Consider the following 25,276-nt stretch of genomic DNA (forward strand, 5'->3'; position numbering starts at 1 on the left):
CACGGTCGCCAAACTGTGGAAAGATCCAAGATGCCCTTCAACGGACGAATGGATAAGGAAGATGTAGTCCATATACACTATGGAGTATTATGCCTCCATCAGAAAGGATGAATAGCCAACTTTTGTAGCAACATGGACGGGACTGGAAGAGATTATGCTGAGTGAAATAAGTCAAGCAGAGAGAGTCAATTATCATGTAGTTTCACTTATTTGTGGAGCATAACAAATAGCATGGAGGACATGGGGAATTAGAGAGGAGAAGGGAGTTTGGGTAAATTGGAAGGGGAGGTGAACCATGAGAGACTATGGACTCTGAAAAACAATCTGAGTGGTTTGAAGTGGGGTGGGTGGGAGGTTGGTGTACCAGGTGGTGGGTATTATAGAGGGCACGGATGGCATGGAGCACTGGATGTGGTCATAAAATAATGAATACTGTTATGCTGAAAATAAATATAAAATTAATTTTAAAAAATGAAAAGAAAATAGAACTACCTTATGACCCAGCAGTTGCACTACTGGGTATTTACCCTAAAGATTCAAACGTAGTGATCCAAAGGGGCACATGCACCCGAATGTTTATAGCAGCAATGTCTACAGTAGCCAAACTATGTAAAGAACCTAGATTTTCATCAACAGATGAATGAATAAAGAAGAAGTGTTATATATACACAATGAAATACTATGCAGCCATCAAAAGAAATGAAATCTTGCCATTTGCAAGGATGTGGATGGAACTAGAGTGTATCGTGCTTAGTGAAATAAGTCAATCAGAGAAAGATAACTATCATATGATCTCCCTGATATGATGAAGTGGTGATGCAACATGGGGGGGTAAAGGGGGTAGGAGAAGAAATATGAAACAAGATGGGATTGGGATGGAGACAAACCATAAATGACTCTTAATCTCACCAAAAAAAAAAAAACTGAGGGTTATTGGGGGGAGGGTGGTTGGGAGAAGGGGGGTTGGGTTATGCACATTGGGGAGGGTATGTGCTATTGTGAGTGCTGTGAAGTGTGTAAACCTGGCGATTCACAGACATGTAAATAAAATATATTATATATTATATGTTTATAAAAAATAAAAATTTTTTTTAATTATGTCTCAGCAGGACACAGAGAGCAGTAATTTCTTCCACATTATGTGATTCTGAGGCACTATGTATTCTCCACAAAAATGAATATCCTTCCAAACTCTTCTTGGCACATGAAAAAGATCTTCATTAGGTTCACCCTTTTTTGTGTGTGTTCAGTTAGCCAACATATAGAACATCATTAGTATTTGATGTAGTGTCCAATGATTCATTACTTGCATATAACACCCAGTGCTCATCACAACACACACCACTTAAGATTTACTTATTTATCTGATAGAGAGCAAGAAAAAGGAATGGGGCAGAAGGAGATTGAGAGAGAATCTCAAGCAGACTCCTAGCTGAGCATGGAGCCCAAAGTTGGGGTTCACCCCTGGAGCTGGAAATCATGATCCAAGCTGAAACCAAGAGTTGAAAGCACAACTGAATGAGCCACCCAGATGCCCTTAGAGTCACTTTTTAACAATTATCCAAAATTAACTTTAATAACTGAATGATTAAAAATGTTGCTGCATGGCAAGATATCCTAAAAACAAATGGCTTGCTATAATATCTATACTATCAAGTGGAATTGTTTGGTGATGGATTGTTCTAATCTTTGTTGCTTTCCTCAAGAGTCTTGAACCAACTGTGTGTCAGCTGGGGGAGATCTGCTGATCTTTTCTGGGAATCCTAATATACCTGGGGATTAGCTAGCTTGTTGTGGCTGAGCTATGGTGGCCTTGGCTTTTACAGCTTAGCCCTGCTCCACCTGTCCTCACTTCCTCTAGCAGCCCACCTAGCTTAATTCCCTTTTTCAAGACAGAGTTCCAAGAAAGAGCAGCAGAAATGCACCAAGGCTCTCAGGTCCACTGTCACTCCTACCATATTCTGCTAGCCACAGCAAATAAAAAATCCTAACCCAGCCCAAATATAAGGCAGAGGAAAAGTCTTCACCACTTGAGGGAATGTGTTGGTCACATTGACAAAGACTGGGCTATAGAGAAAGATGAGGATCTAGGGCCATCTCTGAAAATAGTGTGAATTACAATCTGAAAGTTTTCATTTCCACTTTCCCTTTCAGCAGTGGAATGATCTCAGAGAAGACACTGAGACTGAATTATGTGTATACTGGGCTGTTATGGAAATTCTCCTTCACAGGGTCAGGCTTTCCCCCAAAGGAAAATATTTACCCCTTGCCTAATGATTACCATTTCTACTCTAGGAAAAGATCAAATAAATAAAATCTTGTCATTCCAGATTCCTCAGAGAACAGGGACCTTGTATGTAACTCACTGATTAATGGAGCTAAGAACTGTTGCATCACTGATCCTATCTTCTTGGCACCCTTATGTAGATACTGTTTTCCTATTGACTGACCTTCCCATTGACATATGCATAATGGTTTTCATCCTGGTACTGTGTTTTATTTATTTTTTTATGGGGAGTGCTCCACTGGGAGGAGGTGACATTTGGAATGCAAATAGAAGACAGAGACATAAGAATATTTTTCCTCATTTACCCACTTTTATCGAAATACAATAGACAAACAAAAATTGTGAAAGTTGGAGGGCGGACAAGATGGCAGGGAAGTAGGAGGAGGCGCCTTTTCAACCTGTACCCCAAAGTGAGCTGATTACCTACCAAAGAACTCCAATCACCCATGAAATCAGCCTGAGATCAGAATTATACACATCTTGATCTCTACAGGGGCAGAAGATGCCAGTGGGCAGGTAAAGCGGAGTGGGAATGGTGGACTGATAATGGAAGATAAACAAAAGGGGGAGGGAGCCACCAGAGGCGACAGGTTGGAAAGTAATACCCCAATATGAGTGAGAGTGCCCTGCGTCTGGGGACCAGCATTAACTTGGAGACTGGTTGAAAGCACTCCAAAAGAGCAAAGGATCGCGGGGTGGGGGGGGGGGGGATTGTGGGAATCGGGGCAGCTAGGGACAGGGGCTTACGTCCCCAGTACCAGGACAGCCTCCCCTGGCACTGAGCCAGAGAGAGTGCGGCGGAGAAACCAGCTCTTGGTCCTTAAGCGGCCAGTGTGCCTGAGAACACATGGGGTCTGGCTCCTGTGAGGGGATGGGAGACACGCCGGAAGGCAGAACGCTGGAGCCCTGCTATAGAGCATGAGATACTCATTCCCCACATCCTCCCCTGAGGGACAAAGGCCCAGCCAGCGCCCTTTGATACTTGACGTTGTTTCAGAGCCTAAGACTCTCCCCCAGAGAGTTGCGCGAAGGCCCAGCCTGGTGCTTTCGGACCTGCGCCCAGTTCTCAGAGCCCGAGATGCACGGGGGACCCACAGCCTCCCCTGAAATTGGTGCACATAAGCCGGGCGCTCTTAGACCCAGAAAGACCAGGCACTCACAACCCGGGCCAGCAGGAAAATCTCAGTGTGTGATTGCTGCTTGGAACCTCTCTGGCAGTCTGGAGCTGCCCAGACAGCCGCCACTGCCATGGTTTGGGTACAAGCAAAAGTTCCTGCGTCCCCAGGGACGGCGACTCGGAACTTGCTCTGCCAGTGGCCAAGGGGGAACTTATTTAGGCTCTGCAGCCAGACTGAGGCTTCTCTCTGAGAGACAGAGGTCAGGGTGCGGTTTGTTTTGCTCTAAAACTACAAAAACTGTCAAAAGCAGTCAAAGTGAGAGAAAAAAAAAAGTGAAACCACCAGAAAACAAAAGCCTGAAAAAAAACAGTTCCTCAGAGCCCACTCCCTTGAGGGGGGGGCGGGAGGACTTAACTCAGGGAGCATCATTGACTGAAAACACACGTGGCAGGCCCCTCCCCCAGAAAAAATACCAAGAAAGAAAAAAAAAGAGAAAAAAAAGGACTACAAGAGAACAACCACTACTTCATAGAAAAACTTTCATTTTTCACTCGTTCCCACTATTCTGGTTCATTTTTTTTTATATATAGATAAATTTTTAACCTATTTACCATCACAGCGAGCTGTCCAGTACATCAAATTCCATAATAACCTTCTAACCTGAACTTTTTGATACATACACCTATGTTTTTCTCTTGCAATTTTATTTTTTGAATTCCTTTTTTTTATTTTAGTTTAGTTTAGTCTAGTCTAGTTTATTCCTTTTTATTTTTATTTTCTAGTATTCATATAGAGTTAAACTTCAAAGTAATCCCCTTTTGCCAATCAATACTAACCCTATAGGGAAACCAATATTTAATCCCCCTTTATCTTAGGAAAGTTGAGTCCTCTAACAAAGATATCAAGATACATCCAGGAAGAATAAAAAAAAAACCTTCCTCGCACACACTGCGAATTTATAACCACTCTCCAATATTTTTCTTCCACCAGTGTTTCTGTGTTTTTGTGTTTGTCCTGATAGCATATAAATCTTACACTTGGGGTTCTTTTTGACGAGATTCTTCCTTTATTTGCATATATATAGTTTTTTTTCTCTTGTCATATACTTTTATCAGTCTTTTTCTTTGTCTGTTTTTGTTTGTCTACTTCATAAATCTTACCTTGGGGCCAATTTGGTCTGAACCTTCTCTTTCAACTTCCCTTTCTTTCCTGTCTCCCTCTCTCTCTCTTCTTCCTTTTCTTTTCTTTCTTTTTTTTTTTTTTTTTCTCTCTTTTTTTTTTTTTTTTTTTTTTTTTTTTTTTTTGTCTCTCATTTGGGTGTAGAATCCTGCTTGCTCGGAAGCGTTCCAGGGTGCACCTTGGCTGCACCACAGATGTACATCCAGCTACATCTGTTCAGTCATCTCTCTCCAAAATGACTAGGAGGAGGAATGCCCAACAGAAGAAAAATACAGAGGATGGACCTTCTGCAACAGAGCTAACAGCTATCAACATAGACAATATGTCGGAAAGAGAATTCAGGCTAATAATTATCCAGGCAATAGCTAGGTTGGAGAAAGCCATGGATGACCAAACAGAACTGAGTAGGGCTGAGCTGAAAGCGATGAGAGATGATGTTCACAATGTTAGAGCGGAGCTTAAAGCTACCAGGGAGGACATTCATGATGCTCTCAATGAGTTCCAATCTAATCTAAATGATCTCAAAGCTAGGGTAACTGAGAAAAAAGATAGAATTATGATCTGGAGGACAAACAGATAGAAAGGATCAGGAGGAAGCCTGGAACAAACAGCTAAGAAGCCACGAAAACAGAATCAGGGAAATAAATGATGGCATAAAACATTCCAACGTGAGAATTATTGGAATCCCTGAAGGAGAGGAGAATGAAAGAAGTCTAGAAGATACAGTGGAACAAGTTCTTCATGAAAATTTTCCCAATCTCACGAATGGAACCAGCATTCATGTACTAGACACTGAATGGTCTCCACAAAAGATTATACATTCCAAAAAAACATCACGACAACTGATAGTCAAATTGAGCAGTCATGATTGTAGGTATAATCTCTTGAAAGATGCTAGGGCAAAGAGGCTTCTTACTTACAGAGGAAAGCCCACCAGAATAACGTCAGACCTGTCCACAGAGACCTGGCAAGCCAGAAAAGGCTAGCAAGATATATTCAGGGCACTAAATGAGAAGAACATGCAGTCAAGAATACTTTATCCAGCAAGACTGACATTCAAAATGGATGGAGAGATAAAGAGTTTCCAAGATTGGCAAGGCTTAAAAGACTATGCAACCACCAAGCTGACACTGCAGGAAATATTAAGGGGGGTTCTATAAAAGAGAAAAAATCCTAAGAATAGCATTGAACAGAAATATAGAGACAGTCTACAGAAAGAAAGACATCTAAGGTAACATAATGTCAATAAAAATGTATCTATCAATAATCACTCTCAATGTGAATGGCCTAAATGTGCCCATATAACGCCACAGGGTTGCAAATTGGATAAAACGACAGGACCCATCCATATGTTGTCTACAAGAGACCCATTTTGAACCTAAAGATACACCCAGACTGAAAATGAAGGGATGGAGAAGAATTTTTCATGACAATGGACCTCAAAAGAAGGCTGGGTTAGTGATTCTTATATCAGACAAATTAGATTTTAAACTAGTAAAAAAAGACTGTAGTCAGAGATACAGAAGGACACTACATAATCCTTAAAGGGACTATCTACCAAGATGATATAACAATTGTAAATATCTATCCCCCCAATAGGGGATCAGCCAACTACATAAGAAAACTGTTAATTAAGATAAAGAGTCATATTGATATGAATACACTAATCGTAGGAGATCTTAACACGCCTCTCTCAGAAATAGACAGACCATGGAAGCAGAAATAAAAAAACAAGAGCATTGAATGACATATTGGACCAGATGCACCTCATAGATATACACAAAACATTCCACCCTAAAGCAACAGAATACTCATTCTTCTTAAGTGCACAGGGAACCTTTTCAAGAATAGACCACATACTGGGTCACAAATCAGGACTCAACTGATACCAAAAGACTGAGATGATTCCCTGCATATTCTCAGATCACAATGCTTTGAAACTGGAGCTCAGTCACAAGGAAAAGCTCAAAAGGAATTCAAACACCTGGAAGCTAAAGGCCACCATGCTTAAGAATGCTTGGATCAACCAGGATTATCAAAGAAGAACTGAAACAATTCATGGAAATCAATGAGAATGAAGACACTTCTGTCCAAAACCTATGGTATACAGCAAAGGTGGTCCTAAGGGGGAAATACATAGCCATCCAAGGCTCCCTCAAAAAAATTAAAAAATCCAGAACACAGCACCTGTCTCTACACCTTAAAGAACTGGAGAATCAACAACAAATCAAACAAACTCCACACATAAGAAGGAAAATATTCAAGATTAGAGCTGAGATCATGAGGTAGAAACCACTGATACAGTAGAATGTATCAATGAAACTAGAAGCTGGTTTTTTGAAAGAAAAAATAAGATCAATAAACCATTGGTCACACTAATCCAAAAGAAAAGAGAGAAAGCCCTAATTCATAAAATTATGAATGTATTATGCCTCCATCAGAAAGGATGAATACCCAACTTTTGTAGCAACATGGACGGGACTGGAAAAGATTATGGTGAGTGAAATAAGTCAAGCAGAGAGAGTCAATTATCATATGGTTTCACTTATTTGTGGAGCATAACAAATATCATGGAGGACAAGGGGTGTTAGAGAGGAGAAGGGAGTTGGGGTAAATTGGAAGGGGAGGTGAATCATGAGAGACTATGGACTCTGAAAATCAATCTGTGGGCTTTGAAGTGGCGGGGGTGTGGGAGGTTGTGGTACCAGGTGGTGGGTATTATAGAGGGCACAGATTGCATGAAGCACTGGGTGTGGTGAAAAAATAATGAATACTCTTTTTCTGAAAATAAATAAATTGAAAAAAACAAATGAATGTTAAAGAAAAATTTTAAAAAAAATTATGAATGAAAAGGGAAAGATCACAACTAACACCATGGAAATAGAAACAATCATCAGCAGTTACTATCAACAGTTATATGCCAATAAGCTTAGCAACGTAGATGAAATGGATGCATTCCCGGAAAACTATAAACTACCAAAATTGAACCAGAAAGAAATCAACAACCTGAATAGACTGATATCTAGTAACAACATTGAAGCACTGACTAAACCCCCCCCCCCCCCCAAAAAAAAAGAGCCCAGGACCTGACATATTCCCTGGGGAATTATACCAAACTTTCAAAGAAGAAATAACACCTATGCTCCTGAAGCTGTTTCAAAAAATTGAAGCAGAAGGAAAACTTCCAGACCCTTTCTACGAAGCCAGCATTACCCTGATCCCCAAACCAGGCAAATACCCTACCAAGAAAGAGAATTTCAGACCAATATCACTGATGAATATGGATGCTAAGACTATGAACAAGATCCTAGCAAACAGGATCCAATAGCACATTAAAAAGATTATCCACCATGCCCAGGTGGGATTCATCCCTGGGCTACAAGGATGGTTCAACATTCGCAAATCAATCAATGTGATACAACAAATTAATAAGAGAAGAGAGAAGAACCACATGGTCCTCTCAATCAATGCAGGAAAAGCATTTGACGAAATCCAGAATCCGTTCCTGATTAAAACGCTTCAAAGTATAGGGATAGAGGGAACATTCCTGAACCTCATCAAATCTATCTATGAAAGACCCACAGCAAATATCATCCTCAATGGGAAAAAGCTTGCAGCCTTCCCGTTGAGATCAGGAACACGACAAGGATGCCCACTTTCAACACTCTTGTTCAACATAGTATTAGAAGTCCTAGCAACAGCAATCAGACAACAAAGAGAAATAAAAGGTATCCAAATTGGCAATGAAGAAGTCAAACTCTCTCTCTTTGCAGATGACATGATTCTTTATATGGAAAACCCAAAAGACTCCATCCCCAAACTACTAGAACTCATACAGCAGTTCAGCGATGTGGCAGGATACAAAGGCAATGTACAGAAATCAGTGGCTTTCTTATACACTAACAATGAAAATACAGAAAGGGAAATTAGAGAATCGATTCCATTTACTATAGCATAGTTTAAACATACAACTTGGTGATCACTACATAAAGTTAGTAAATACATCCATCACTTCACAAAGTTATCATTTATTTTTGTTGTAGGAACATTCACTATGTACGCTGTATCAACATTCAAGTATACAACATAATAGAATTAAGTGTATTGACAATGTTGTACATAAGTTCCCTGAACTCATTCATCTTATAACTGTTTGTAGGCTTTCACCAGCATCTTCTCATTTTTCCAAACCCCAGGTAAACATCAACCTACTGTTTTTTTCTTTTATTTTAAGATCTTATTTATTAATAGAGAGAGTGAAAAAAATAGAGAGAGAGAGAGAGAGAGAGCACAAACAGGGGACTATCAGGCAGAGAAAGAAGCAGGCTCTCTGCTGAGCAAGGAGCCTGATGGGAGATTCAGTCCCAGGCACCAGAATTATGACCTGAGCCAAAGGCAGACAATTAACCAACTGACTCACTCATGCATCGCCTACTCTCTGTTTCTATGAGTTCAGATTTTTGAATTTTATTTATAAGAAAGATCACACAGTAATTGTCTTTCTCTGACTGATTATTTCACTTAGTGTAATGCCCTTGGGTTCTTCCATGTTTTAGCTAAGGAAAGGCTGTCTTCCTCTTTTTTTTAATTTGTTGAATTCCCTTGTACTGATATGCCATCATTATTAATTCCTCTGTTGATGGATACTGGGCTGTTTCCATGTCTTGGCTATTGTGAATAATGTTACAATGGATGGAAGGACACAGATATCCGATATATTGACAAATATGTGGGAATTAAATCACTCACACTAATCAATAAATGCCATACACCCCATTAATAAAATGAAATAGAAAAATCCTATGATCATCTTAATACATGCAGAAAAAAAAGCTTTTGACAAAATACAACATCCTTTCATGATTGAAACAAAACAACAACAACAACAAACAAACAAATAAAACCTTCAACAAACTGGGTATATGAGGAACATATATCAACATAAAAGAAAAACGTATATGACAATCCCACAATAACATTATATCAGTGTTGAATGGTTATAAAACACTTCTCTTTGGGATCAGGAGCAAGACAAGAGTGTCTATTTTCACCCTTTCTTAAAGTATGACAATTTTCAATGTCATTGATTTATTTTTAATTAGGGCAAGCATCAAAACTTTGTACTTAGATTTATGAGTGGTTTTGTTTTTAAAGATTTTTTATTTATTTATTTGACAGACAGAGATTACAAGTAGGCAGAGAGGCAGTCAGAGAGAGGAAGAAGCAGACTCCCTGCTGAGCAGAAAGCCTGTTGTGGGGCTCGATCCCAAGACCCTGGGATCATGACCTGAGCTGAAGGCAGAGGTTTAACTGACTGAGCCACCCAGGCAGCCCCAGATTTATGAGTGTTTAATCAATCATCTCTTTTGTATACATCTATTAGATTGAATGTGTTGTTCAATTCTTTAATTGAAGTTCTGTCCATTCTGTTATTAAGAGATGTTTATTAAATTTTCCCACTGTGGTTAGAGATTCCTCTGTTTTTCCTGGGAGTTTTGCCAGATTAGTTTTTATATTTATAAACTGTGTTATTAAATGTATGCAAATTTGTACTTATTATTTATACCTGACAGATGGAAACGTTGGCTCTGTAAAAATATACTCTTTCTCTCTAGGATGAAACTGGAGGGGATTACACTAAGCGAAATAAGTCAAGAAGAGATAGACATTTATATTTTTTAAAAACACTTCTTTTTTGTTTAAAAGACTTTATTTATTTATTTGACAGAGAGAGATCACAAGTAGGCAGAGAGAGAGGAGGAAGCAGGTTCCCTGCTGAGCAGAGAGCCCGATGTGGGACTCGATCCCAGGACCCTGAGATCATGACCTGAGCCAAAGGCTGCGGCTTAACCCACTGAGCCACCCAGGCGCCCGAAATAGACATTTATTATATGGTTTCAATCATATGTGGAACATAAGCAATAGCACAGAGGATCATAGGGGAAGGAAGGGAAATCTGAAGGGGGAGAAATCAGAGAGTAAGATGAACCATGAGACACTATGGACACTGGGAAACAGACTGAGGGTTTCAAACAGGAGAGGGTGAGGGAAGGGCATTACAGGGTGATGGGTACTAAGGGAGGGCATGTGTTATGATGGGCACTGGGTGTTATACACAACTAATAAATCACTGATCACTACCTCAAAAACTAATGATGTCCTAAATAAATAAATTAAAAAACAATGAGATACCATTACACAACTATGAGAATGGCTAAAAGCCAAAACACTGAAAACAATAAATGATGCCAAGGATGTAAGCCAATGGACACTTACTCACTGCTGGTCAGAAGGAAAAACACTACAGTCACATGAAGATGGCTTGGCAGTTTCTTGCAAAGTTAAGCATAGCCTTACTGTACAATCCAACAATCATGCTTCTAGGTATTTTCCCAAATTTATTGCAAATTTATGCTCCCACAAAATTTATGCAGTTCCCAACAGGTGCTAAGTTGTTTGGACACAAGCAATTAACAAAGAATTTGTTTTGCTTTTAGGGGCACCTGAGTAACTCAGTCCTTAAGTGGCTGACTTTAGATCACATCATGATCCCAGAGTCCTAAGATTGAACCTCACATCAGGTTTCCTGCTCAGTGGAAAGCCTGCTTCTCCCTTTCCCACTCCAGTTGCTTGTGTTCCCTCTCTCACTGTCTCTCTCTGTGTGTCAAATAAATAAATAAAAGTCTTTTTAAATTTTTTTTTGTTTTTCTTATGGTTTAGGATGACTATGAGAAAATTACTGAGACCCTGAAGTCATCATTAACTTCTGTGAGAACTCTTAACAAAAAACTACAATACTTATCACAAGAAAGCAAGAATAGCTTTATTATTAACAGACATAATAAACATTAAAGCACTCTCACCACTCTTATTCAACAAAATCCTAGCGATCAATCAGGTGAGATAAAGAAATAAAAAGCATCAAAATAAAAAAAAAGGAAAGAAGTAAAATTTCATATTTATTTACAGATAATAGGAAATAAGTATATAAAATTCTGTAGACTCAACCATTATTTATTTTTATTTTGTTCATTTTATTTAATTTGTTTATTTTTTAATGTTTTAAATTTATTTTCAGTGTAAGAGTATTCACATTTTTTTGAGAAAATAAATTCTTTTTTTAATTTTTTAAATTAATTTATTTATTTTCAGCATAACAGTATTCATTGTTTTTGCACCAACCCAGTGCTCCATGCAAACCGTGTTGTCTCCATACCCACAAGCAGGTTCCCCCTACCTCCCACCCCTGCCGCATCAAACCCCTCAGATTGTTTTTCAGAGTCCACAGTCTCTCATGATTCACCTCCCTTCCAATGTCCCTCAACTCCCTTCTGTTCTCTAACTCCCGTTGTCCTCCAAGCTATTTGTTATGGTCCACAAAAAGTGAGACAATATGATAATTGACTCTCTCTGCTTGACTGATTTCACTCAGCATAATCTCTTCCAGCCGCGTCCATGTTGCTACAAAAGTTGGGTATTCATCTTTCTGATGGAGGCATAATACTCCATAGTGTGTATATGGACCACATCTTCCTTATCCATTCGTCCGTTGAAGAGCATCTTGGTTCTTTCCATAGTTTGGCAACCGTGGCCATTGCTCCTATAAACATTGGAGTACAGATGGCTCTTCTTTTCACTCCATCTGTATCTTTGGGGTAAATACCCAGGAGTACAATTGCAGGGTCATAGGGAAGCTCTATTTTTAATTTCTTGAGGAATCTCCACAATGTTCTCCAAAGAGGCTGGACCAACTTGCATTCCCACCAACAGTGTAAGAGGGTTCCCCTTTCTCCACATCCCCTCCAACACATGTTGGTTTCCTGTCTTGTTAATTATGGCCATTCTAACTGGTGTAAGGTGATATCTCAATGTGGTTTTAATTTGAATCTCCCTGATGGCTAAGGATGGTGAATATTTTTTCGTGTGTCTGATAGCCATTAGTATATCTTCCTTAGAAAACTGTCTCTTCATATGTTCTCCCCATTTTTTGATATGGTTGTCTGTTTTATATGTGTTGAGTTTCAGGAGTTCATTATAGATCCTGGATATCAACTTTTTGTCTGTACTGTCATTTGCAAATATCTTCTCCCATTCCATGGGTTGCCTCTTTGTTTTCTTGACTGTTTCCTTTGCTGTGCAGAATCTTTGGTTTTGATGAAGTTCCAAAAGTTTATTTTCCCTTTTTGTTTCTGTTGCCTTTGGAGACATATCTTGAAAGAAGGTGCTGTGGCTTATATCGAAGAGATTACTGCCTATGTTCTCCTCTAGGAGTCTGATGGATTCCTGTCTCACGTTGAGGTCTTTGATCCATTTTGAGTTTATCTTTGTGTACAGTGTAAGAGAATGGTCGAGTTTCATTCTTCTACATATAGCAGTCCAGTTTTCCCAGCACCATTTATTGAAGAGACTGCCTTTTCCCCACTGTATATTTTTTCCTGTTTTGTCGAAGATTAATTGACCATAGGGTTGAAGGTCCATATCTGGGCTCTCTACTCTGTTCCACTGGTCTATGTGTCCGTTTTTATGCCAGTACCATGCTGTCTTGGTGATCACAGCTTTGTAATAAAGTTTGAAATCAGGTAACGTGATGCCCCCAGTTTTATTTTTGTTTTTCACATTTCCTTAGCGATTCGGGGTCTCTTCTGATTCCATACAAATTTTTGGATTCTTTGCTCCAGCTCTTTGAAGAATACTGGTGGAATTTTGATCAGAATGGCATTAAAAGGATAGTTTTCTCTAGGCAGTATAGACCATTAAACAATGTTTATTCCTCCAATCCAAGAGCATGGAATTGTCTTCCATCTTTTTGTGTCTTATTCAGTTTCTTTCATGAGTGTTCTGTAGTTCCTCGAGTACATATCCTTTACCTCTTTGATTAAGTTTATTCCCAGGTATCTTATGGTTCTTGGTGCTATAGTAAATGGAAGCGATTCTCTAATTTCCCTTTCTGTATTTTCATTGTTAGTGTATAAGAAAGCCACTGATTTCTGCACATTGACTTTGTATCCTGCCACATTGCTGAATTGCTGTATGAGTTCTAGTAGTTTGTGGGTGGAGTCTTTTGGGTTTTCCATATAAAGAATCACGTCATCTGCGAAGAGAGAGAGTTTGACTTCTTCATTACCAATTTGGATACCTTTTATTTCTCTTTGTTGTCTGATTGCTGTTGCTAGGACTTCTAATACTATGTTGAACAAGAGTGGTGAGAGTGGGCATCCTTGTCATGCTTCTGATCTCAACGGGAAGGCTGCAAGCTTTTTCCCATTGAGTTCTCATTGTTTTCGCACCACACCCAGTGCTCCATGCAATCCATGCCCTCTCCAATACCCGCCACCTGGTTCCCCCAGCCTCCCACCCTCCACCCCTTCAAAACCCTCAGATTGTTTTTCAGAGTCCATAGTCTCTCATGGTTCACCTCCCCTTCTAATTTCCCTCAACTCCATTCTCCTCTCCATCTCCCATTGTCCTCCATGCTATTTGTTGTACTCTACAATAAGTGAAACCATATGAAAATTTACTCTCTCTGCTTGACTTATTTCACTCAGCATAATCTCTTCCAGTCCCGTCCATGTTGCTACAAAAGTTGGGTATTCACCCTCTCTGATGGAGGCATAATACTCCATAGTGTATATGGACCATATCTTCTTTATCCTTCATCCGATGAAGGGCATCCTGGTTCTTTCCACGGTTTGGCGACCGTGGCCATTGCTGCTATAAACATTGGAGTACAGATGGCCCTTCTTTTCACTCCATCTGTATCTTTGGAGTAAATACCCAGAAGTGCAATTGCAGGGTCATAGCGAAGTTCTATTTTTAATTTCTTGAGGAATCTCCACACTTTTTTCCAAAGTGGCTGCACCAACTTGCATCCCCACCAACAGTATAGGAGGTTTTCCCTTTCTCCACATCCTCTCCAACACATGTTGCTTCCCGTCTTGTGTATTTGGGCCATTCTCTCTGGTGTAAGGTGGTATCTCAATGTGTTTTATATTTGAATCTCCATGATGACTAGTGATGATGAACATTTTTCCATGTGTCTGATAACCATTCAGAAAGATAAACTTGAAATGGATAAAAGACTTCAACATGAGGCAGGTATCCATCAGAACCCTAGAGGAGAATATAGGCAGTAACCTCTTCAATATCAGCCACAGCAACTTCTTTCAAGATATGTCTCCAAAGGCAAAGGAAACAAAAGTGAAGATGAACTTTTGGGACTTCATCAAGATCAGAAGCTTCTGCACAGCAAAGGAAACAATCAACAAAACAAAGAGGCAACCCACATAACAGGAGAAGATATTTGCAAATGACAGTACAGACAAAAGGCTGTTTTCCAGGATCTATAAAGAACTCCTCAAACTCAACACACACAAAACAGACAATCATATAAAAAAAAAAAAAATGGGCAGGTGATATGAACAGAGACTTCTCTGGAGGTTTTTATGTTTGTTCACTTTTTTTTTCTCTCGCCTTTACTGCATTTGATCATTTTTGTAGGTTAGAGGAAATCAAACTGCACCCTGACCTCCCTCTCAGAGAGAAGCCTCAGTCTGCAGAGCCCTTCTAAATTCCTCCTTGGCCACTGGCAAAGCAGGTTCTGAGTCATGGTCCCTGGGGCACTGGATCTTCTGCTTGTACCCAAAACCACAGCAGCGGTGGCTGTCTGGGCAGCTCCAGACCGCCAGAGATGTTCCAAGCAGTGATTGCACACTGAGATTTTCCTGCTGGCCTGGGCTGGGAGTGCCTGGTCCCTCTGGATCTAAGTGTGCTGGGTTTGTGTGCACCTCTTTCAGGGGAGGCTGTGGGTCACGCATGCATCTCAGGCTGATAGCTGGGCACGGGTCCAAGAACACCAGGCTGGGCCTTCGTGCACCCATCTCAGGGGAGAGTTTGGGGCAGGAGCACGTCTCAGGTTCTGAAACAATGGCGCAGGTCTAAGAGAGCCAGGTGGGCCTTCCCGCACCTCTCTCAAGGGAGGGTGTGGCCCATGTGCATCTCCAGCTCTGTTAGCACAGCTCGGTGTTCTGCCATCTGGCGAGGCTCCCAGCCCCTCACAGGAGCCCGACCCCATGATTTCTCTGGCGCCCTGGCAGCTCAGGGACCAAGACCTGATTTCTCCGCCACACTCTCTCTGGCTCAGCACCAGGGGAGGCTGTCCTGGGTCCAGGGAACCCCCTCTCCCTAGCCACCCCGATTCCCACAATATACCCCCCCCATGATCCTTTGCTCTTTCTGAGTGCTTTCAACCAGTCTCCAAGTTAATGCTGGTCCCCAGATCCAGGGCACTCTCGTATTAGGGGTATTACTTTCCAATCAGTCGCCTCTGGTGGCTCCCTCCCCGCTTTGTTTATCTTCTTATATCAGTCCGATGTTCCCACTCTGCTTCACCTGCCCACTGGCGTCTTTTGCCACTGTAGAGATACAGACATGTATAATTCTGATCTCAGGCTGATTTTATGGGTGATCGGAGTTCTTTGGTAGGTAATCATCTCACTTTGGGGTACAGGTTGAAAAGACGCCTCCTCCTTCTTCCCCGCCATCTTCTATTTTGTTCATTTTTTTTAAGAAAATTTATTTTTATTCCATTTCCATTTTAATTTTTCTTAATTTTTAATATGTTCAGTTAGCCAGTGTATAGTTCATCTTTAATTTTTATGTAGAGCATACTCACAATCATGAGTCCAAGTCATGTGTAGAATTATTAAATCACTGTATTATACTTACTAGATTGTTCTCTATGTTGGCTTTATGTTCTACACCAATAAATTTTTTTTAAATTGAAAATTGTACAGACTGTAGACCTTTTTGCTGAGATGCCCACAATTCAACACTTATCTCTGTATCCACGTACTTGGCAATGTGACTGTGAAGCTCCTTTCATTGAGAGGTAGAGTCTATTTCTCCAACTTTGAATCTGTACTGAACTTAGTTGGGGTGTTTTTGCCTTGACTAATAGTATCTGCTGAAAATGACAATGTGCTTCAAGGGGTCATTGTGTGTTTTTGCTGCTGCCTTGTAACTCTGCCTCTTCTATGTACACAAGTCCAGACTATCTTGCTGTGAGAGGTAAAAACATGTAAAACAGAGCTCAACAACTGTAACCATGGTCAACCTAAACCAGCCTAATGCGAGAATGCAGCTAGGATGAATGGAGCATTTCCAGCTGAGCTACAGCTGACCACAGCCTCAAGAGACCAGTGGAGACCAAAAGACTTCCCCATCATAGGCCTCCATGCTATTTTAAAGGAAACATAATCTTATATCTTTTACATTTAGCATGGCTTTTCATACAGCAATTGGTGACTGATTCAATAACCAATGTAAACAGAACTGAGAATATTAAGAATAATCAACTGCTTTTTAGTTTTGATATTTTTCTGATATATGAAAGCACTATTCATAATGGCCTGGTTATTCACATTTATTTCAAATAACTGTACTAAAAGTTGACACCATTGAGACTCCCATTCAGGTAACTGGGAGAGTTTGGAAAGACCTCTATTTTTTTACAGGAATAACTTGTGGGACCCTAAGTCACAAGTTTCCACTCTCAGGGCATTACTGAACAGTAATTCCAGCTCTTGTCTGGAATTGATCTATGATCCTCTGATCATAGGATGAAAGAGAGTTTAGAACAAAAAAATGGTAAAGAAATTAATGACAGAATGAATGCACCAATTGTTCACTCACTCACACTATGATATTGATGACAACATTTTTAAAGGGGGAGAGTTTAGGGCAATGGAAGGAGTAATATTTGTAGGCAGGGCTTGAATTTTTCAAGTAGAAACAGGATGTCATCCAATTAAATAACCCATATTCTACCACTAAATTCTTCAGTACAATTAATAAAACCCTTTAAACATGGACACCGTAAGGAATAGATGTTCATGATCAAAAACACATTATCCACAAAAAAATATGGTGTGATAGAAAATTTAACATCGTATTTCAGGTATTCTATGACACATATTTACATATTAAGTAAATTGGTTTGTGCAAATTTGTCTTTCCATAGATTACACTTGAGGGGCGTTTTTCATAAGCAATTTCTGCCTTACTATTCTCTGACAGAGATACTGTGGATGCTTAGCTGATAGGATCAGGAACATGATCTTAAGGAGGATCATAAAGTCCCATGACTACCTATGAAACAAAATAGTAGGTTAAAGCTTGTATTACCAAGAAGGGTATTTAAGTTATTAACATAGAAAGAATGACAGACAGAGTGAAAAACTGTGATCTTAGAATTTCCTCTACAAAAAAAAATTATAAAAATGACCTCAGTTGCCAATGTCATTTAGTTAATAAAACTAGGACCATTCATTACTATATGAGGCAAATGGGAATCTCCAAATAGTTTCTAATTCAAGGTTGGGACGAACTTTGGAAATTAAGGAAACAAAAAAAAAAATTGTTAGCTCTCAGAAGCAGTAGAAAATTTAACAGACACTTATTTAAATTCCATAAAGCAGTTGATCTTTAGAAAAATTGAAACTCCAGGATATAAAAGAGAGATTAAGTTCCTCTTTCATGATCTGACTAAAGAATCACAATTTCTGGGTATTAGGCACTAAGCCTGCAAGCACAGGTACTTGTTGAAAAATGGCCTCTTTATGGATGCTCTGAAAAATACATTTAGAGCCTCCTTTATATCTTTGTTCCTCAAACTATAGATGAAGGGATTCAGCATAGGTGTGACCATTGTGTACATCACCGAGGCTACTGCACTTGAGTGGGAGCTCTGGGTAGCAGCAGAGCTAAGGTACACTCCTAGGCTAGTACAATAAAATAAGGAGACAACCAAGAGATGTGACGCACATGTGGAAAATGCCTTATGCTTGCCCTGAGATGATGAAATCCCACATATGGAGGAAACTATCTTAGAATAAGAGTAAAGTACCCCGGCTAGGGGAACACCAGCCAGGAGGATAGCTGCAGAATACATCACCATGTTATTGAGAAAGGTGTCAGAACATGCAAGTTGGATCATCTGATTGAGTTCACAGAAAAAGTGGGGGATTTCCACCTCTGTACAGAAGGATAGCTGCAACACCATTAAGGTTTGTAGCAAAGAATGCAGGACACTCATGATCCAGGATACCAGAACCAGCAGTCCACAGAGCTGAGGGCTCATTGTTGCCATGTAGTGTAGGGGGTGGCAGATTGCCACAAAGCGATCATAAGCCATCACAGTCAAGAGGAAGTTGTCCAAAGTTGCAAAAAGTATAAAAAAGAACATCTGCATGATGCAGCTGCCATAAGGTATGACTTTTTTCTGTGTTTCTATATTCACCAACATCTTGGGAATGGTAGTGGAGGTGAAACAGATGTCTACAAAGGACAGGTTGGCAAGGAAGAAGTACATGGGCATATGGAGATGGGAATCTGAGCTAACAGCCAAGAAGATGAGCAGATTTCCAAGTATGGTAACCAGGTACATGGACAGGAACAGCCCAAAGAGGAAGGGTTGCAATTCTGGTCCCTCTGAAAATCCCAGAAGAAGAAATCCCAAAATTTGTGTGTCATTCTCCAGTTCCATGTCATTAATGTGACTACAAAAATAAGAAAGAACAAGCACAACACAATCATGCATTACTAACCTGAAGATATATTATTGTTTATATTCTGCACTCAGGATGTTGATGTTTATGTGTGTGTATAGAACATGATAAAAACATTAAAAACTGTGAAAAACAATCTCTGGTTTTTGGAGGGGCAGGAGTTGGGAGGTTGGGTAAGCCTGGTGGTGGGTATTATGGAGGGCACATATTGCATGGAGCACTGGGTGTGATGCACAAACAATGAATTCTGGAACACTGAAAAGAAATTTTAAAAAAAAGAACGAGGAATAGGAATAGAAGAAAACTATCTCAACATAAAACCATTTAAAGAAAACCCACAGGAAGCATAATACTCAATGGGGATACAGTCGACATTTTTCCTTTATGATCAGAAACAAGGAAAGGATGCCCACTTTCCTGATGTCTGCTCAACATAACACTGGAAGTTCTAGCCAGAACAATTAAAGAAAGAAAAAGAAATAAAATACATCCAACCTGGAAAGGAAGAAATACATTTATATATGCAGGTGTTTTGATCTTAAATGTAGAAAATCATAAAGATCCCACAGAACACTAACAGAACTAATAAATTAACTCAGCCAAGTACTGGATATAAAGCAACTCTTCAACAAATAATTGTATTTCTATATGCAAACAGTGAAGAGTCTGAGAAGGGAATGAAATAATTCCATTTGTGTGACATCCAAAAGAGTATCACCTTACACCAGTCAAATGGCTAATATAAAAAGACAAGAAATAACAAGTGTTAGTGCAGAGGTGGTGAAGAGAGAACAGTCATGCACTGTTGGTGGGAATTCAACTGCTTCAGCTACAGTGGAAACAGAATGGAGGTTCCTTAAAAATTTAAAAATAGAAATACCACAAGATCAACTAATCCTACTATTGGGTATTTACCCAAAGAAGACAAAAACACTAATTCAAAAATACACATGAACCCTATGTTTTGCAACATTATTTACAAAAACCAAGGTATGGAAGCACCTCAAGTGTCCATTTATAGATGAATGGATACAGAAGATTGATTGATATATATGCAATGGAATATTATGCAGCCATTAAAAAGAATGATGTTTTGCCAAAAGCAACAACATGGGTGGCTCTAGAGGTTATAGTGATAAGTGAAATAACTCAGTCAAAGAAATACAAATAACATATGATTTTACTCATATAGAAATTAAGAAACAAAACAAATGAACAGCAACAACAAAAAAGAAAACCAAACAAAAAACAGACTTTTCAATGTGGAGAACAAATTGGTGGTTGCCAGATGGGAAGTGGATGGGGGAATGGGTGAAATAGGTGAAGGGAATGAAAAGTAGACTTACCATGATGAGCACTGAGTAATGTATACAATTATTGAATCACTATACTGTACACCTAAAACTAATATAACACTGCTTGTCAATTATATGGAAATTAAAAATAAATTTAAAAAAATACAAAAAATCACCCAAAGTCCTTTAAAAAAATTCCCCAAAATAAAAAAATAAAATGAAACAACTAAAATCAACAGGCAATCTTAATTAAGGCAAGAAATTGAAAAAGTTATACATTAACTCATAGAATTAAAAACATTTTTATGGCCCAAATATCTCCATAGAATTCAATAGAGAAACAATCTGTAAAAATCATTTGAAATGCTGGCAACTGTAGAAAGTGGGCATATAATATATGGGCATATAATAATAATGGGTAAATCAAAATGGTGACCAAATGTATGAATTTGCTCAAACTCGCTAATTGCTCATGAAAAGAATAAGAAATTCCTTCCATACCCAACAGCCTATAAAAAAACTTAAAAAGCTATCACATCAATTGGAATTGGAACTTTTAAACAGGCAGCAAAGTGGTGTTCTTTAATTTCCATCACAGAAATGTGAGGTCCTATAACATTTGGGGAATAATCTGAAAACAGCTGTAAGTATTAAAAATATAGAAAGCATTATTTACCTCAGGGTTTCTCAATCTCAGCACTAATATTATTCAGGCCCAGATTAGTCTCTGTGCTGGGGTTTGTCCTGGGCAATGTAGGATGTCTAGAGGACTACCACGTCTAGTGATACCACCCTTACCTGACAGCCTAAGATGTCCCTGAACATTGTTCAATGTCCCCAGAAAGACAAAATTGCCCCCAGTGGAGAGCCAGCATTTTAACTCGGTCTCAAAATATCTTTGTACCATTGATAAAATAGCAATTTAATGAGAAAGAATATGAAAAATCTTCAAAAGTGTAAATGACCCAGCCAAACCTTGAAATACTATGCAATCACTGAAATAATGAATTATCACTATACAGGATGGTAGAAGCAAGTCTGTAAGGTACTATTGAGGGAGACAAGCTATTAAAAAAATACTGTACTAAAGCCTAAAGGCAATTTATAATGTGTATAAGTTCTATTCATGAATTTGTATGAAAGTGTATGAACAGGAGCATATGGGTAGTTCAATCAGGTAAGCGTGTATCTTGGGCTCAGATCAGGATCCTGGGGTGCTGAGATCCAGCCCCCTGTCTGGCTCCCTACTCAGCGGGAGCCTGCTTCTCCCTCTGCCTCTCCACTCTGTTTGTGCCTTCTCGCACATACTCTTTCTCTCTGTGTCTCTCTCAAATAAACACATAAAATCTTTTCTTAAGGATATGAATATTTGTGTGTGCATAATATAGAAACACAACATTTTGGGGGGAGAAAGAGAGAGTACAGAAGCTAAGTGGAAGCAGGATAGAGGGACAGGCAGAGAGACAAACTCAAGAAGACTCCATAATCAGCCCAGAGCGAAACTCAGGGCTCCATCTCATGACCCTAACAGCATGGCCTGAGCTAAAATAATAGGTCACATGCTCGATCGACTGAGCTACCCAGCACCCCTAGAAATGTAAGTTTTAAAAGAAACTAAAAGTTTATGGAACAAAGAATAACAGTAGGAGTAAGAATAGATTAGGCATGAAGCTATCTCAAACAACAGTCTGAAACACAACAATCTAAAACTAACTTTCTAGACAGGCATAAAGTAGTATTAATTTAATGACATCAACATGGGTCACTAATTCAAGAGTAAAGTACAAAAGACATGGAAACAGGGGCATCTGTCTGGTTCAGTCAGTAAAGAGTACAGCTCCTGATTTTGGGTTTGTCAGTTTGACCCCACTTTGGGTATACAGATTACTTTAAAAAAAAAAAAAAGTTATAACAAAACAGTGGGTAGGAAGCATTATCTAAAGTGATGCTTTCATTTCATATAGAGATATATATTACTTCATATTTATTTAAGAAAGTGAATGTTGGTCAAATGATAAAAAAGAATACCTTAAAAACATTGGCTGCCAATGACATGACTGAGAAATAGGTCTAATCACAAAAGGCCAAAAGGTACAATAACAAATAACAGAAATGTAAACACAAGGTGAAAATATGTATAAAAGGTGATTTATTACTTTAGATGTTGTGGAACTTTCTACACTTAAACAAGCAAGAGAGGGAGGAAAATATGATCAAATGATAGGTTTGAGCACACAAAATGTATTAACTTTCCTACTACCCTCAGATACATCTACACGTACATAAAGGAACTGAAGGTCAGATAACAAAATTGAAGGAAAAACTTCAATTCCTATGCTTGAAAAAATGCAATCAAAAACAGGAATATGAACGCTTGAAACCCATAAAACAAAAGAGAAAACAAACGTCTAGGAAACACACAAATATACTAATCCTCCCAGGAAGGAAATAATTGTAATGTAAAGCTTTTCTCCTATAACCCTTTCACATATTAATATTACATATTATTCATTACATATTTACATATTAATTTTACATATTTCACATATTAATTTATTGGAATTCTCAGCAAGAAAAAGGTCACTGTGAAATGTATGTCTTATGATCTATTGGTCTGGGTCTTTCTCATCAATATGAGAACATACTCAAATTTTCGATGGCTTAAAAGAATAAAAGAATGCTTTCATTTGACTGCCTAGCTATTGTAGATAATACCCTATAACTTCATTCCTCTTAATTGCAAAGATTCTTAGACTGTTGTTCTACTCACTGCAACCACTTTCTGTCACCCATCATCACTCTTCCATCAATACTACTTAATTCTCAGCAATCTCTCCTGCATGGCTGATTTCAGTGTTTACTTTTCTTTTTAGGATTATAATTTAATCTAATCATTAACTAATCAAACAACCCAACAACCTTAGCAATGTCGTGGTGCTGGGCTAGGTTGAGTTGGCTCTCAGGCAGTTTCAGGTAAATGTTCCCACCCTTCTATTCTCTCTGGCCCTTTCTTGCAATGTGTGCTGGGCTCTCAGACTTACCTTTGTGGGGTTCTTTATGTAGAAGTCCCGATTCCTTCCTAGACAGTTGATGATGGACGCTGAAGTCTGTTCTCAAACAATAGAACAGGCATCTCCTATCCAAAAGAAATGACCATGCCCCAGCAGCACAAGGTTGCACCTGTTGAGAGACAACAGCAAAAGAGATATTTAAAGCTCCCTATCTGCTCCTTAAGTGTATTTCCCTCCTGTTTCTCCAAACTTTGAGCACATCATCCCCCATGGGACATTGTTCTGGACAGATAGGACTTTTTTTTCAGTAGTTTTTCTGGTCCCAAAAGACCAAATTACAAGTCAGGAGAATCCAGTTATTATTTTTCCCTGAACTCACCTGCTTCCCATAGAAGTAACCTTCTAGCACCTTATCACAACCCTGATTTAAAGATTTCTCCAAATCTAAGAGTGAAGAGCTGTTCGTTACTAGGATCCTTGGGCCTCCAAAATATTGATTTGTGATGGAACACAGAACTGGTATCTCCAAAAAATGGCTATCCCCTCTTCAGTGAGGTGAAGAACTGTATTCCTCTAACATAAAACCATGAGTACTAGGTCCTTGGCTTCCATGACAGTTTTGCCAAAACAGTTAAGAATTAATGCTTTAAGACAAATTAAAAGGTATTGTTTCTTCTTTTTTATAACTTACATAATATTTTGGTAATTAAAAATATATATATTTAGGTTTAGAGCTTGAGGTTCCCTAGAAGAAAAAAGTTCTGGAGATAGATGGTGATGTCAGCTCACAACAATGTTAATGTATTTAATTCCACTGAGCTGTGCACTTAAAAATGATTGAGGGGCACCATGGTGGCTTAGCCTCTCCGGCCTCTGACTCGGGATCTCAACTCCGGTTTTGATCTCAGGTTCCTGAATTCAAGCCCTGTGTTGGGCTCCCACTGGACATAGGGCCCACTTAAAAATAAAACAAACTGAGGGTTTTGGATGGGAGGGGATTGGAGGGTGGGGTGAGCCTAGTGGTGGGTATTAAAGAGGGCACATATTGCATGGAGCACTGGGTGTGGTGCATAAACAATAAATTTTGGAACACTGAAAAAATAAGGTATTTTTTTAAATAAAATAAAAATAGATGGTTAAGAGGTGGGTAAAATAGATCATTGGGATTGAGCAACACACTTGATTTGATGAGCATGGGGTGATGTAAGGAAGTGTTAAATTACTAAATTGTACACTTGAAACTACTATTCTGCTATATATTAATGATATGGATTTTTTTTATTTAAATTCAGTTAGCCAACATATAGTGTACATCCTTGGTTTTTGGCTTTCCAGGCCCTGGAAACTTATAAACTACCAAGACTGAAACAGGAAGAAATAGACAATCTGAACAGATCAATAAATGCAAGGAAATTGAACCAGTAATCAAAACCTTCCCCCAAAACAGGAGTCCGGGGTCAAATGGCATCCCAGGGGAATTCTACCAAAATTTTAAAGAAGAAATCATACCTATTCTACTGTATCTGTTTCAAAAAATAGAAATGGAGGGACAACTACCAAACTCATTCTTTGAGTCCAGCATTACCCTGATCAGAAAACCACACAAAACCCCATCGAAAAGAATTACAGACCAATACCCATGATGAACATGGTCCCAAAATACTCAAGTTCCCAGTTAATTCTTCTCTTAGTTAATACTATATTCCACCATGGCTTGACCAATATGCATTTTAACCAACAGTACAAAGGGTTCCAATTTCTCAGTTCCTCGCTGTTTTATCTGAATTTAAGTTGAGTGGCTATGCTTTTCAAGCTGCCACCT

At 39.0% G+C, this 25,276-nt stretch overlaps 1 protein-coding gene across 1 annotated transcript; it reads right to left on the minus strand.

Moving 5' to 3' along the window:
* Positions 1-18,157: 18,157 nt before the first annotated feature.
* On the minus strand, positions 18,158-19,180 carry LOC132010389 (olfactory receptor-like protein OLF4). Its single transcript, XM_059388262.1, has one exon. The coding sequence runs from the start codon at positions 19,178-19,180 to the stop codon at positions 18,158-18,160; it is 1,023 nt and encodes a 340-aa protein (XP_059244245.1).
* Positions 19,181-25,276: the final 6,096 nt, after the last annotated feature.

Source organism: Mustela nigripes, chromosome 2 (genome assembly GCF_022355385.1).
Source record: "Mustela nigripes isolate SB6536 chromosome 2, MUSNIG.SB6536, whole genome shotgun sequence".
Taxonomy (NCBI): Eukaryota; Metazoa; Chordata; class Mammalia; order Carnivora; family Mustelidae; genus Mustela; species Mustela nigripes.